This window comes from Talpa europaea, assembly GCF_964194135.1.
Source record: "Talpa europaea genome assembly, chromosome: 1".
Classification (NCBI taxonomy): Eukaryota; Metazoa; Chordata; class Mammalia; order Eulipotyphla; family Talpidae; genus Talpa; species Talpa europaea.
The window spans coordinates 59,785,630-59,801,518 of record NC_140073.1 but is presented as its reverse complement, the minus strand read 5'-3'; the positions used below and the strand labels follow the sequence as shown (position 1 = coordinate 59,801,518).

The 15,889-nt window shown below is 35.7% G+C and overlaps 1 protein-coding gene across 1 annotated transcript in view; it reads right to left on the bottom strand.

Moving 5' to 3' along the window:
- Positions 1-894: 894 nt before the first annotated feature.
- TYR (tyrosinase) overlaps positions 895-15,889 on the bottom strand; it is a gene marked incomplete at both ends in the record, with an annotated part of 73,039 nt that continues 58,044 nt past the window's right edge. The window contains 3 exons of the mRNA XM_084249437.1: positions 895-1,118; positions 4,227-4,408; positions 14,058-14,205. Coding sequence (XP_084105563.1) covers positions 895-1,118; positions 4,227-4,408; positions 14,058-14,205 — 554 coding nt within the window. The remainder of the gene's footprint in view (positions 1,119-4,226; positions 4,409-14,057; positions 14,206-15,889) is intronic.

Here is a 15,889-nt window from a genome sequence, read left to right as displayed (position 1 = left end):
GACAAAGCCCTAAAACAAAAACAAAGGGGAATGGACATATCTATCACACTTCCAAACTTCAAACTATATGAGAAAGTCATAATATGAGAACAGTATGGTATTGGAGGAAAAACAGACACACAGACCAATGGAACCAAATAGAGAGACCAGAAATAAAGTCACACTTATGTGGAATTCTATTCTATTAAAATAAGATGAAATCTTACCATTTGTGACAAAATGGATAGAATGTGATGTGATGATATCAAGTGCAATTACCAGATGTTTTCTCTCGTATTTTGAATATAAATAACCAAAGTAAACAAACTAAAAAATTACAACAAAAATAACTCAGACTCTGAAAAAATGGAGTGTTTTTTCAGAGGGAAAGGAAATGGAAGGAAAGGGTAGATTAGTAAACCTGATAATGGAAATGGCACTCCAACTTTGGAGTGGTGGTGGGTGAGGCAAGATACATAACATATAGAGATGAAACTGTACCTCCTAAATTTATATAGTATTGTAAAACAATGGTAAATACATATAATTTATAATATATATATATATATATCTGAAAAGAAAACATTCCATTAGATAATCAGGAGGAAAAAAATCAAAACTCATTCCCACCTTTTATAATAGCACTTTAATTCAGATACATATATCAATTATTAACAACTGGCATCTTTCTGTTAGAAATATAGCCTCTAGGACAATTGTAAAAGTGTTGAAATTAAAACGAGGCAAACTCTACTGGTATTGGAAGAGGGATACATTTTGTATTATATTACAATTCCGAGAATGGTTTTTACAGAAAAATACAAAGAATTTCTGTCCGGACATCACTGGGGACTTGAATATAACTTGAGTTAGAATGAGATCAGGTTTTAAAGCCCAACTCTATTGCCTAAGCCCTTATAAATGTGTCTGATACAAGTTGTGGTAATCCCCTTTTTCTATGAGGAGTGGCTGCTTTTCTTCAAGGATCTGCTTCTTCTTGTGATGACATAACTGGTAGGTGAGACCTCCCAGCACAGCTGTAAGCAGCGCACCCACCATAGCAGCACCAAGGAGTGATGGCCAGATCCGTCTTGCTTGTTCCAAGTAGGGCATAAAGTAGTCTTGAAAAAAGTCTGGGTCTGAAATAGATTTACATCTCAGTGTTTTTAATGGCACCATATTTATCCCCATTACTGTCAGTATCAACATCATCTCATCATTATCATCACCACCACCATTATCATCATCTTTCCATGATACTTTAGAGTCAGGCACTTTGGTATGAGTGTCAGCTCTGCTACTTAATAGCTATGAGAACTTGGGAAAGTTACCACTGATACAACTAAGCCTCATCTTCATTGGGAAATTAGTAAACAATACCACCTTATTGGGGTATTATAGTTTTTAGGTACTATCTGATCTGCAAGTTACATAACACCTGGTAGATAACATGCATTAATTAAATTCTAACTACTATTTTCACATTTCCATACACTGATATTATAATAATCCAAATGATCTAAAGAAAATTGTTATGTCATTAATCATTCAATAATACAGTGTTTTAATCATTTTAAAAGCAATGACAGCTATCACAATGGAAAATGTTCATTAATCTTAGTAGGATCTTAAAAGTCCCCAAAACATTAGAACTATCTCTGTATTTATGGAAGTAATATATTGATAATGCACAGAGACTGTAGAGCCTTGAGCCTGGATCCACAGAAAGTAGGGATATTGACAATACTACTGTAGCCTGCCCCCTACATTATTCACACTAATGATGTGACACCTCCAAGCCAGTCTTCCACCCCTTGACTCAGCAACTATAATATCAGGTCTCAGATCTGTGAAAGATCTGAGAAGTCCAAGCAGCAATAATCATACAAAAAACACAACACAACCAGCTGGAAAGATGGAAGTAGTTCCAACTTCTAAGATCTAAAACAGCAAAATGATCAGGAAAAAAAAAAAAAAAAACACCTACACACATGGCAATGTGAGACATCAAGGGAATATGACACCACAAACAAGAACAATTCTCTAGAACTAAACAACAGAGATATGGAAGATTTTAACTTTCTATCAGATAGAGAGTTCAAGTTTGCCATTATAATGGAATTCAAAGAAATGGAAAACATTCAGAAAACCAAGTAAGTGATATTGGAGAAACAACTAAAATCTTAACAGAGACACAACACAATTCAGAAAGACAAATGTATGTCATGAGAAACATAATTAATGAACAGAAACTAGTAACTGGAGTTTTAAATTTATTTTAAAGATTTATTTTATTTATACAAGAACCAGGGTACAGGCCAGATACGCAGGAGGGTGAGAGGATTTACCAGAGATAGAGTGGGGAACAGAACAGGCAGACTGATGAAATACACTGCTGAGGGGAGCAGCGGGCAAGACAGGAGAGGTCTGTGGAGCCATGTGGGTTGCTTCGAGGGCTGTGGGGATACAATTGGCACTACAGAGGCTGCGGACAGCTTCACAGCACTGTGCTCAACCGCCTGCACCACCAGGGAGGCCCTGGAGTTTTAAATTTAAAAAGAGTTGTATGATGGAGAAATCAGTTTTTCAGATTTTAAAAAAAAAAAAATCCCTGAAAGGTAGGGAAGCAGACTACATCAAATGATGGATTAGCTAGTGGCGTTAAATTTATTAATGCACCAAGGACCCAGATGTAAGAAAAAGATAAATACAGATATGTGGGGAAATAAAAAACAAAAACAAACACAAACTGCTCAGACAAAAAGAAAATGAAGGCATTTGCACCCATATATTGAAAGGAGCACTTGTATCTAAACCAAAGAGAGGAATACACAAAGAACTGAAAAAGGAAATAGATTGAATGAAAAAAAAAAATTAAGGACCAAATGTCAGCAGAAGACTTTCATATATCAATAATCACTAAATCTAAATAATCTGAATTTGCCTATTAAAAGACACAGAGTCATTCACCTCCTTTTTTAGGTTTATCCCCAGATTTAGTTTAATACTAAGATTTTGTATTACTACTTGAATCTCAGTCTTAACAGCTGCCATTATAATAGTTACCACCATTAATTTTAGTTTTAATTGGATTTAAAATCAATATTATCACAAATTTTCTTGCTAACCTAGCAGTGAGTTTCAAAGATGATTCCAAAACTGTTAATGTGTTATACCACACAAGAATCTTTAATACATCAGTCATTTAATTATCAAAATAACTCATTCAGGTATTCTGATCCCAATATTTCAGGTTAAGAAAGTGAGATTTAGGAGACAATGTCAGTGCCCTCCCCCAACCAGAAGAAGCATGAGAACTTCTCAAGATTTCCTGCCAGTGCCCATTTGGACCTGCAGAGACCTCAAAACCTCTTTCCTAAATAGATGAGAACTTTGACCAGTGAGGGGTGATAAGCCATGCCTGGAAGAAGTTCTAGATATTGCAGCTAGGTTCCAGAGCTAATAATGGGCAGAAGGAAAAATCCAATGAGTGGCAACATGATTCCTCAAATAAATAGCATCAGAGCGAGAGAGAGAGAGAGAGAGAGAGAGAGAGAGAGAGAGAGAGAGAGAGAGAGAGAGAGAGCACAGAACACCAGAGACCAAACTGATAGATATGGACATGGATGCTGTATTTTTCCCATAAGACACATAGTTTAGATTTGCAATGACAAAGAAATTCAAATAAATAAAAGACTCAGAAAAAACAAATGAGTGTTGTGGGAAATAAAAACAATGAGCTGAGGCAGTAAGTGAAGCTCTAAATAAGATAAATTTCAAAATTTAAAGTGGAATTTCAAAATTTAAAAATAGACATACAGGAGAGGAAAAATTCAAGAGAAAGTCATGAATACAGAATAAACTGAGTGGAACAACCGGCCATGTAATTGAAGATTTGGATGTACTAAGAAACTGAGATAAGATAATTGAATTAAAATTTCCCAAATTCACATAATAGTCAGCCGATAATCACGTCTCAAAAGAATTCCATTCCTATTTTAAGTCGAGTTTTTTTCTCATGGTGACCAAGCACAAAATATTCTATTCTAAGCATAATAAATATGAATTGAAAGATGCTTGAAACCTGCTTCATGTAATAATAAATAAAAATAAATTAAGAATTATAATGCATTTTCCCAATTTGAAGGGTACGGGGATAACATTTTAATTCCTAAGAATTTTTAGTCTCTCAAAATAAATTGGTCACAGTAGGTTCAGTAATTTATAGGAAAGAAATTGAACTTTACCTGAGTCTTGTAGATAGCTGTATTCATAGCCCAGATCTCTGGATGAGATGAAGAATTCACCATTTCTGTACAGTGGTATGAAAGGGACCATGTAGGATTCACGGTTATGTCCAATGGGTGCATTGGCTTCTGGATAAACTTCTTGAAGAGGTCGGTGCCTTCGGAGCCACTGTTCAAAAATACTGCACAGGAAAGGGTTACTCAAACTTAGAAACATTGTTTATTAAGTATTTGAAATTCTTAGAGTAAAATACCATGAAATTATGAAACCCAAAGACATCGAAAGATGCTAAATGAATTTCTATGCTTTCAAAATATTTCTAAAGCATCATTACTTACTATCAGGCCTTAATGAAGCTAAGTCATTTGAAAGAAATATTAGAGGATAACATTGAAAACAAATTTCTTTGAGGAGACAAATTTACATGACAAATTTAGATCCTTCAGATTGTGGCAGAGCAATTGAGTGACAATTGAGTCATATTTGGAATTGAAATGTGTCTCTTATTTGGGATTGATAAAACTATTCTAAAATTTATCGTGGTAATGGATGTAAAACTTTGAGAATCTATTAAAACTCATTGAATTGTAAAAGAATAACACTAAACTAAATTGAAATCAGTAGGGAGATTTGGTCTTCTTTTTGGTCATTGAGTGGCCCTTTCAATTATTTCAAATTCTTTTTTGTTTGGTGATGTATGCTTTATAAATCATGGTAAGAAAAATAACTCAATTTTCGTGAGAGAGGCTATAAACATTTGTTATATTTTCCCAACTTCCACTGAAGCTAGTGTATGATTGCATAATCAGTGCTCACCCAGAAAACATATCTATTTAAGACAACACAACAAGAGACAATGGCACAAGAAAGTAATGAGAAGGGAAAACCATTTTAGTGGTTAACAACACCAATTGCAGTAAAAACATGCACTTATTAGGAGCAGCAAAGCCAAGAGTAGAATTTCTGATGTTCAAGAACATCCTGAGCTTGATATCATGGTGTGTGTATATGTTATGACATACACAACCATATGTTATGGCATATCATATATGTATATACATACATATGCATGTGTGTACATATATGTATATACATTACATAGTCATATGCATGTGTGTGTGTGATATATCATAACCACTACCTTCTTCCCTTGTTCTTAGCTATTTTTGAAAATGTTTCTTCACAATTTTTCAGTTATCCAATATCCTCTCAGCATATTATTTACCTGTTTATAGCAACTGGAGTTAGATTTTTTAATCTAAATTTATTTATATATATATTTTATATCATTGTTCATTTTTGTATAATATTTGCTTTCTCTTCTCAAGTGTAGTCCCCTCAAGATTCTCACCATCAAGACACCTATGAACCATCACTATAGTACCTTTTGCTCTTTCCTCTCCTGCTTTAATCCTCTCCCCTTCACTCCCCTGTAGAATGTCTCTGATTTATAGCTGCTGGTTAATTTTTTTAATTTATTTTTTTTATTCTTGATCCCTTAATTGGTTCACCTATATTCCTCCTGATTATTTTTTTTCTTCTGGCTTGTTTCACTGATCATGATCCCTTACAGGTCCATCTATGTCACTGCAAATGGCATAAGTTTATCTTTCTTTGCTATATAGTATCCCATTGTATCTATATATACCACAGCTTCTTGATCCAGGCATCTATTTTTGGGCATTTGGGTTGATTCCATATCTTACCTATTGTAAATAGTACTGCAATAAGATAGGGGTGCATGTATCCTTTTGAATTAATGTTTTTGTGTTCTTTGGACAGATACCTAGCAGTGGAATTGCTGAGTCATATTGTATCTCCAGTTTTAGTAATTTGAGGACCCTCCACACAGCTTTTCATAGTGGTTGGACCACATTGCATTCCCACAAGCAGAGTAGGATAGTTCCTTTTTCTCCACATCCTCTCCAATGTTTGTTGTTGCTAGTATTTTTTAAGTATGTGCCATTCTCACTGGTGTGAGGTGGTATCTTATTGTGGTTTTGATTTGCATTTCCCTGATTATAAATGATCTTGAACATTTTTTAAGATACTTGTTGATAACTTGCATTTCCTCTTTGTATAAGTGTCTGTTTAACAACCCTGCCCTTTTTCGACTGTATTATTTTACTTTGTTTTTGTTTGATCTGTCCCTTTTCAGTTGTATGGAGGGCAAAGATTTCCTCCTGATGAATCGAGTATCTCTTTGTTTTGGTTATGTCTCTTTTGCTGTAAGAAGCTTTTTAGTTTTATGTAATCCCAGCTGTTTATATTTTCCTTCACTTTGTTTGCTTTGGGGATAGATTCAACACAATCCCAATAAAAATCTCAATCGCATTCTTCAAAGAAATAGAACACATATTGATGAAATGCAGAAGGAGCCACAAAAACAAAAACCACGAATACCCAAAGCTCTCCTGATAGCAGGAATCTAGAAAACTTAAATAAGGGACCAGGAAATCGAATAACTATAAGAAAGTGAAAATCAACAAAAATTATGAACCAGAGACACTTTTTGTGGGGTGGAGGGAGGGAGGGGAGGGATTGGGGTCAGAATGGAGAGGTTGAAATTGTATGGGGAATATAAAAATAAAATTTATTATTAAAAAAAAGAGAGATAACAGCCAGATTAAAAAAAAATAGGGAAAAAAAAGATTCTAATAAATAAATAAATAAATAATAAGATTCTAACAAAAAAAAAAAAAAGGAGATTGGAGGTGTCACACTCCCAGACTCAAACTACAAAGCTGTAATAATTAAACAGTATTGTACTGTAATAAAAACAGACACACAGACCAATGGAATGGAATAGAAAAAAACAGACATAAACCCATACATGTATGGACAACTTATCTTTGACAAAGGAGCAATGGTGCTGGGAATACTGGACCACCACATGCAAAAGAATGAAAGTAGGGGCCTTCCTGGTGGTGCAAGGGGTTAAGACACAACCTATGAAGCTATCCATAACCACTGCAGCACAACTTTGATCCTTGGCAAGGGAGCTGCCCACATGGCACAGCAGACCTCTCCTGACTCACCCGCTGCTCCCCTCAGCAGTGTATTTCATCGGTCTGCCTGTTCTGTTCCCCACTCTGTCTCTGGTGAATCCTCTCACCCCCTGCATCTCTGGCCTGTGCCCCAGCTCTTGTATGCATAAGTAAATATTAAAAGAAAAGAATGAAAGTAGGCTACTACTTCACACCATGCAAAAAAAAAAACAAGTCAAGATGGATAAAGTAAGTGACCATAAGATCTGAAACCATAACATATATAGAAGAAAATATAGGCAAAACACTACATGAAATACATCTCAATAACATCTTCTGGAGTTAGCTTTTGTTGCACACAATTAAAAACTAAGGTATCAAAAGGACCCAATAAGAATGGAGTAGAAACTCAAGATAAATAAGAATTTATAGTGGGTTATTAAAAGTGTGATGCAAACTATATCACTAGGCCATATAAGATAGCGGGAAGAACATTAGAGTCAGACAACTCCCATTCAGGTCTCACTCTGTGGTTTGAGAACTATATGGTTTTAAACAAATCACAGGACATTCTCAAGACTTAGCCTCTTCAACTCTAAAATGGAAAGTAATATTTGTCTTATATGTTTACAAAGGGATTGTCCAATGTGATAATTTTAATGAAAGTGTTGCATAAACAAGCTAATGTTAAGTAACTCTAAAATTTAAGTTAGGAAATAAAAGGTTAGTGCATGGTGGAGAGGGTGTGGTCTATAAAGGAGAGTGATGATGTTTCAAATAAACACACTTTTTGAGAAACCATTTTAAAATTCCATAAAAAAGTAACAAGATATCCAGATGGTACCAATGGCGAGCATATTTTCCTTGACAGAAAACCATTTTATGTGCCTAGAGAAGCTGAAATTTAAATACTAGTTGTGACAAAGCTGATTTTAATTGTGAATTGAGGGATCAATAGACCACTGATAAACACAAAATTCTGGTCCAGAAATACCCATATACTCCATAATTAGCTCACCTATTATATATTTTTACTGAGTTGCCACTATCTGTCAAGTTTTGGAGAAACATAAATGTGTATAAAAACTTGGTATCTGTGGGTATGAAGCGGAATTTGCAAAGTTTCTGAGGTATTTTTCTTTTGTTCATCTGTAGATATAATTTTTATGTAATGAAGGTATTTGAGAATTAAAATAACCAAATAAATAGCAAAGTACTTGGTTAATAGTAAATAGAAGTTATCATCATCCCTCTTCTTCATTGTTAGTACTACATCTGAAGAACTCAATTGGTGATAGACATGACATATCATATACCACAAATTTCAAAGTCATATATAAGTGAGCTGATTATTTAAAAATGGTTATTATTCTCAAAATCAAAAATGGTAAAGGGAGCCTCCCCTGGTGGCACAAGCAGTTGAGTACCGCACTGTGAATCTGTCCGCAGCCTCTGCAGCGCTGGTTCGATCCTGGCTGCTGGGGAGGGTCCCACATGGTGCGGCAGACCTCTCCTGTCTCGCCCCAGTCAGTCTGCCTGTTCTGTTCCCCGCTCTGTCTCTGGTGAATCTTCTCACCTTCCCGTGCATCTGGCCTGAACCCCAGTTCTTGTATAAAATAAATAAATCTTTTAAAAAAAGGGTAAAGGAAAGAATGCAAGAACATTGTTTTTTGTGTATGTGCCTGAAATTCCACAAATGAAGAAATTAGTCCCTGACTTAACAAATAATGTCCTGAATTCTATTCAAGGCCTATAAATCTATGAATCAAACTTTTTAGTTTCTACATTTTTCTTCTTTTCCTAAAAGCAGTACTTATTCACTATATACAATAAAGAAAATTCAAACAAGCAAAAAGGAGAAAAGAAAAATATCACAAGTAATTGCTCCATAGTTTTGTTAAAACTAGTTTATAGCATGTTTGTTTGTGTGTGCGTGAATATATAAATTGTATACATAATTATAACACAAACAGAAAATCATATAATAGTGTTTATATGACATCTTGTTTTCCCAAACAATGTTTAATAAAGTTTACTAGTTTTTTTTTTTTTAAAGTAACATAGCTTTCTTTTTTAATTAATTTATTTATTTATACAAGCACTGGGTACAGTCAGAAGCGCGGGAGGGTGAGAGAATTCACCAGAGCCAGAGCAGGGAACAGAACAGGCAGACTGATGAAATACACTGCTGAGGAGAGCAGCGGGCGGCAGGAGAGGTCTGTGCGCCATGAGGGACCCTTGCCAGTGGTCTGGGATCGAACCGGCGCTGCAGAGGCTGCAGGCAGCTTCGCAGCCCAGCGCTCAACCACTGTGCCAACGGGGAGGCCCAAGTTTACTAGGTTTTAACTAGTAAACATTTTTTTAAAAAATTATTTATTTATGCATACAATAAGTGGGGTACAATCCAGAGGTGTGGGGGGTGGGAGGACCCACCAGAGACAGAGTGGGGAACATAACAGGTGGATCCACTGAAATACACTCCTGAGGGGAGCTGTCTGCAAGTCAAGAGCGGTCTGCTGCACCTTGTGCCACCAGGGAGGGACTGGTAAACAGTTTTTTTTTTTTTTCTTTAAATAATGAGACGTTTCCCTCAAAATATCTCCCACTGAATTAAATATTGGCAATTTCAAATGAATCTAATAGTCAAGGAACTACTAGTACTACATGACGTATGAAGACAACATTTCTGCCATTTGTCACTTGAGGAAAAACACTACATTTCAATTTAAAAATAATATTGTCTTCAAAGAAATAAAAATAATTTACCTATGTAATCAATTTGTAGTAATAAAAGATTTAATGGATGAAATGGTTAATGAGCTCATACCCCTAATCAACTTAAATCTACAAAAACCACAGCTCAACTTCTAGCCAGATTAATATAAGTCCTAACATTGAAAAACTATCTACTTCAGTTCCAATCACCAAATAAAGCATATTTGACGTTCAATGCCAGTAGGTAGTGAAGAGATAATCATCAGAACCCAAGTCAGATGTGACATGAATTCTGGCATTAAACAGTGACACCCGCACTGCAGAGCTGTGGACACCTTCACAGTGCTGTGCTTACCCAGTGTGCCACCAGGGAGGCACAAGGCTTTTTTTTAATTCTATTTCCATAACCTTAGCCAACTAAAACATTGCAACTGCAGATCTTACATTTTGTGTTATATTTCTCAGTTATTTACATATCTGGGCCATGAAGTGGGGATGAAAAATATTAGTAACTACTGCAGTTTCAAGGCCTGCTATTCCACACCACACACGGAGGGCACTTCACGCTTGATGAATTAGCATTGCTTTAATGAGGCGTGCTTGCTTTTGACCATATGAGTCTTTCATGGTGTCAAGGAAAATGAAGTATTTCTAAGGTCCCCCTTTATTTTTTCTCTGACATTTATTAAAGTGTACTGGCCCAAACCAATTCTCATCTCCCTTCCTGAGGAAGCAATAAGCATAAAATTACCTGATTTCATTACCAAAATATCAGCTTGGCTTAATGGATGCAATAGTGTTGAGTTGGCCAAAAGTTTAAATTTCTCTTGCTTGAGCATGCCCCCAAATTTATCTTAAAGAAAAATAATAAACAAGATTTAAACCTCTTGTTTTTACTAGGGCACTCACTCCTCAACTCTCTTTGCCAGAAAGCGTGTTTACAAATCTGAGTATAACTTAGAGTTCCTTGTCAGACCTTAATTTGAATAGCAGAGAAAAATAAATTAAACAATGGATTGAACTTATCTATTTGCCAGTTACCTATGACCCATAACTAAATACTTGATTAAGCTGTCACTAAAAAACCCAATAAAGCCCAATAATGCATTCTACTGTCCAAATGCATTCTACTGTCATTTGTTCAAGAAAACATTATCTAGAGTGTTATAAAATCCAGAAAGGAACTTGGAGAGTAGATCAACCCTTTTTTTTTTAATAGATAAGAATATGGAAGAACAAAGCTGTCTCAACTGATGAACAAAAGATTACATTTAAAAATATTCAGAAATAGCCAAAACATACTATTGATATATTAAAATGTAATTGACAACTGCAGAAAATATTTGAAAATTTTATGACAAAACAAATTGTTAAAAAATTTATGAAGAAGGGCCTCCCCGGTGGCGCAGCAGTTGAGCGCTGGGCTGCGAAGCTGCCCATAGTCTCTGCAGCACCGGTTCGATCACCAGCCCCTAGTGAGGGTCCCTCATGGCACGCAGACATTTCCTGCCTCGCCCGCTGCTCCCCTCAGTAGTGTACTTGGTCAGTCTGCCTGCTCTGCTCTCCCCTCTGGCTCTGGTGAATTCTCTAACCCTCCCACGCTTCTGACTGTACCCAGTGCTTGTATAAATAAATAAATAAATAAATAAATCTTTAAAAAAATTATGAAGAAACTGTACCATTCAGGAAAATAAATTAACATGAAAAAGCAAAGAAAGGACACAAACATTTTAGAAAAAAAAAACACAATGCATAACATACATAAATTCAAGAAATTCAAATGTGTATTGATTTACTTTGTTTGGGCTAGCAAAGATTAGTAAGTTTTCCATAATGTGGCTATTGTAAATAATGCAGCAATGAAAACTGGACTGCATATATCTTTTCGAATTAGGGATTTTGTATTCTCCAGGTAAATGCCTTGGAGTGGAATGGATCAAATGGCAGATCTACTTTTACTATTTTGAGAATCCTATGTGCTGTTTTTTATAGGGACAGCATTAGTCTACAATTCCCAGCAAACGTGTGTGAGGGTTCCATTTTCTCCACATCCTCACCAACACTTGTTGTTTCTGCTTTTTTTAAAGATTTATTTACCTATGCATACAAGAACTGAGGTACAGACCAGAGGTGCGGGGGTTGAGAGGATTCATCAAAGACAGAGTGGAGAGTAGAACAGACAGATTGTAAAATACACTGTTGAGGGGACCAGCGGGTGAGCTAGTAGAGGTCTGCTGCGCCATGTGTGTTGCTCACTAGCTGGCTGAGGATTGAACTCATGCTGCAGAGCCTGAAGATTGCTTCATAGTGCTGCGCTTAACCCATTGGCCACCAGGGAGGCCCTGTTTCTGGTTATTTTGATAAGGGCCTTTTTCATAGGTGTGAGGTGGTATCTCATTGCAGTTTAGATTTGCATTTTCCTTAAGTCACAATAAACAAATTTTCATGTTCCTTTTGGGCAATGCTATGTCTTCTTTAACCCAGTTTTTGATTGGGTAATTTGTTTTCTTTTTTTCTATTTAAATTTTGAATCCATTTTTTGATTGAATAATTTGTTTTATTTTTGTTGAGTTATATGAGTTCTTTGTATATTTTAGGCATTATGCCACTGTAGCATGTATGATGCATATATATATGTTCTCTTCCTCAGTGGTATATCTTTTCATTTAATCACAGTCTTTAGCTGTGTAAAGGCTTTTTAGTTTGATGTAGTACTATTCATTTTTTTTTTTTGCTTTTATTTTCCTTATTGTTTGAGGCAAGTCACTGAAGATATCACTGAAGTCAAAGTTAAGTGGTGTTATTTTCTATTTATTTTATGGCTTCAGGTATTACATCCATGCCTCAATATATTTTGATGTATTTTTCATTTGTAATAACCAAGTTATGGAAACACAGTATCCAATAACACATATTTGGTTAAAGAATATATGACATATATAATCAGTGGAATACCACTCAACTATAAGGAAAAAAAATGAAATCTTGCCATATGCAACAACATGCATGGAAATGGAGATGATTATACTAAGTGGAATAAAATTAAGACAAGGCTGGATGATTCCATTCTTATGTGGAATATAAAGAAAAAAAAAAAAAACAAAGCAAGGAATAAATGAGAAATACAGAAAAAACAAAGTGTGAGATAAAGCCAATCTGAAATGCTAACCCTTGAAATCTGCCTGTGCAATGAGGGCAACCAGAAGGGCAAGAGGGGGGCTGAAGGAAAGGGATAAGAACAAAGAAATGAGGGAGCACAAAGGTCTATGATCATGGACTATGGGTTCCGTGGTGCTTGGTGCTCTGTGCCAGAAATGGGGGCTCCTTTACCGCTATCATGGAAACACTGATGTAAAACAATATCAATCACAGTTAAAAAAGAAACATAAAATCAGAACATGATATGTTGTCCCCCCCCAAAAAAAAAGAGAAACAAAACAAAGCAACTGACAAAACTAAATCCAGACAAACCCTAGAAATCTCTCTGCAGAATTAAGACTGCCAGAAAGAAAGGATGGGGCTAGAGAACAAAGTGGGGAGGGTCCAGTGGACTGCAGTAGAGGGGCATCAGTGTTTTGGGGACATAATGTAGTGATGCCCATCAGCGCCCTCATTGCCCATGATATGCTTCTACTTGTCATAATTGTGATGATGTTTTGACTGATATTAGTTAACAATAGAATTGTGTTATCAGTCATAATTCCAGTTATTTAAAATGCAAACTGAGGTCACAGTCATACTCCTCTCTCTGAAGAAATTTTAAAAGAGTTTTATGCTTACAATAAAATTGAGAGGAAGTTTCAGAGATCCCCTATATCCCTCATAGCCTCCTCCATTATCACAAAAGTGGTACATTTGTTACAACTGATGAACATACATTCACAGGTCATAATTTCCCACAGTTCATAGCTAACTTTAGAGTTTATTTTTGGCATTGCATATCCAATGGATTTGGATAAATATAAAATGACATATTCATAATTATAACAATCAGAGTGTTTTCAAGGTCCTAAAACTCCTTTTTCTGACTATTCTTTCCTCCAAACCTTGATTTTTGGAAACCATTAATAATTATATAGTTTTCATAGTTTTGTCTTTTTCAGAATTTATGAAATAGTGTCAACCAACCTGTCAACAAATGCATGGTGAAGAAGAAAAATGGGATCATTGGCAGATCCCTGTACCTGAGACATCGTTCCATTCATGTAGATGTGTAAGGCGTTGTGCATGCTGCTTTGAGAGGCATCTGCTATCCCAGTAAGTGGGCTAGCAAATCCTGTTGGTAAAAGAAAATTTAAGAGAAAAAATTAGTTTGCTTTAAGGTTTGAAAATCTAAGTAATTATCTCATTATCTGCAATTGAATACTCTGACTCAAAGTGATAAAATTATTAGTATACTTCTTTTTGTATTGAGAATTTTACATTCCAGATACTCAGTGGGTATTGAATAAAAAATCATAGAATTGACTGATGTTAATCTGGGTACAATGAACTGATTAACCAGATAGAATAGTCTAAGCCAATTTGTGCCCTTTATGTTACTCCTGCCTATTAGTTCCCTTTTGTGCACTAAAGAGCAGTAAGACCGCTTTATAATAATAAGTTTAGTCACTCTCACCTCAATCTTTTTTTTTTAAGATTTATTTATTTATTTACACAAGAACTGGGGTACGGGCCAGATGTGCAGGAGGGTGAGAGGATTTACCAGAGCCAGAGCGGGGAGCAGAACAGGCAGACTGACGAAATACAATGCTGAGGGGAGCAGCGGGCGAGACATGAGAGGTCTCTTGCACCGTGTGGGTGCTCTTCCTGGCTGGGGATTAACCTCAGGCCATAGCAGTAATAATGCTGAGACTTAAACACTAGGCCCCCAACGTTAAGATTTTCTATGTATATTATCATATCATCTAAGAGTAGCGAGTAGCTTTACTTCTTTTCTAATTTGGAATTCTTAATTATCTTTCACTTACCCAATTATTCTAGCTAATGATATTGATGAAAGATCATCAAAAGTTCATTCAATTATACATAGATAAACATTAGGCATTGATAGAAAGCATAAAAGCACAGTAAAAATTCTATTCTGAACATTAGATCTACTTCTTAAAAACCTTGAACTCATAGATATCTACATGGGAATTTAAAGACTTTTATAGTAATTTTACTTAATCTGTGAACTCCTCTTAAATTATAATGCCACAATAACAGAGCAATCAAGCTTGAAAAATTAGCTTTTATAAATGATTCCATCAGTTGACAAGCCTATAAAGAATTCACTGATGCAACAATCTTATAAATTATAAATTTGGGGGCCTCCCTGGTGGCCCGAGGGGTTAAGACACAACCTATGAAGCTGTTCCACAACATCTGCAGAACAAGTTTGATTCCCCGGCCGGCCAGGAAGCAACCCACATGGCACAGCAGACCTCTCCTGTCTCGCCCACTGCTCCCCTCAGCAGTATATTTCAGTGGATCAGTATCAGGGCTGTTCTATAATGGATCCACCTGTTCTGCTCCCCACTCTGTCTCTGGTGAATCCTCTCACCCCCACACCTCTAGCCTGTACCCCAGCTCTTGTATGCATAAATAAATAAATCTTTAAAAATAAATTACAAATTTATTTATAATCCATCATACTTCTATGATGTTTCCTATCATTAAATTTATTCACTACATTATTGACATCAATGTTTGAATTCTCCACTTGTCGCCTTATATATTTTTGCTCCTTCTAGTGAGTGGATACAGGTATATCTTTCTACTGAAATTTCAGAGGAGAGACATTGTGGAGTTGGTAAAATGAATCTTTAGGAGACTACTCACATAGATTCACTTAAGAAACATGCTTGAGAGAAGGACCTGGAATTTTGTGAACCCTTTAGAGCGACTTAGTAGTCTTGTACTAGTAGTGTGTTTATCACAGTTTGAAGATGATATTGTAGAATAGATTTAATATCTAA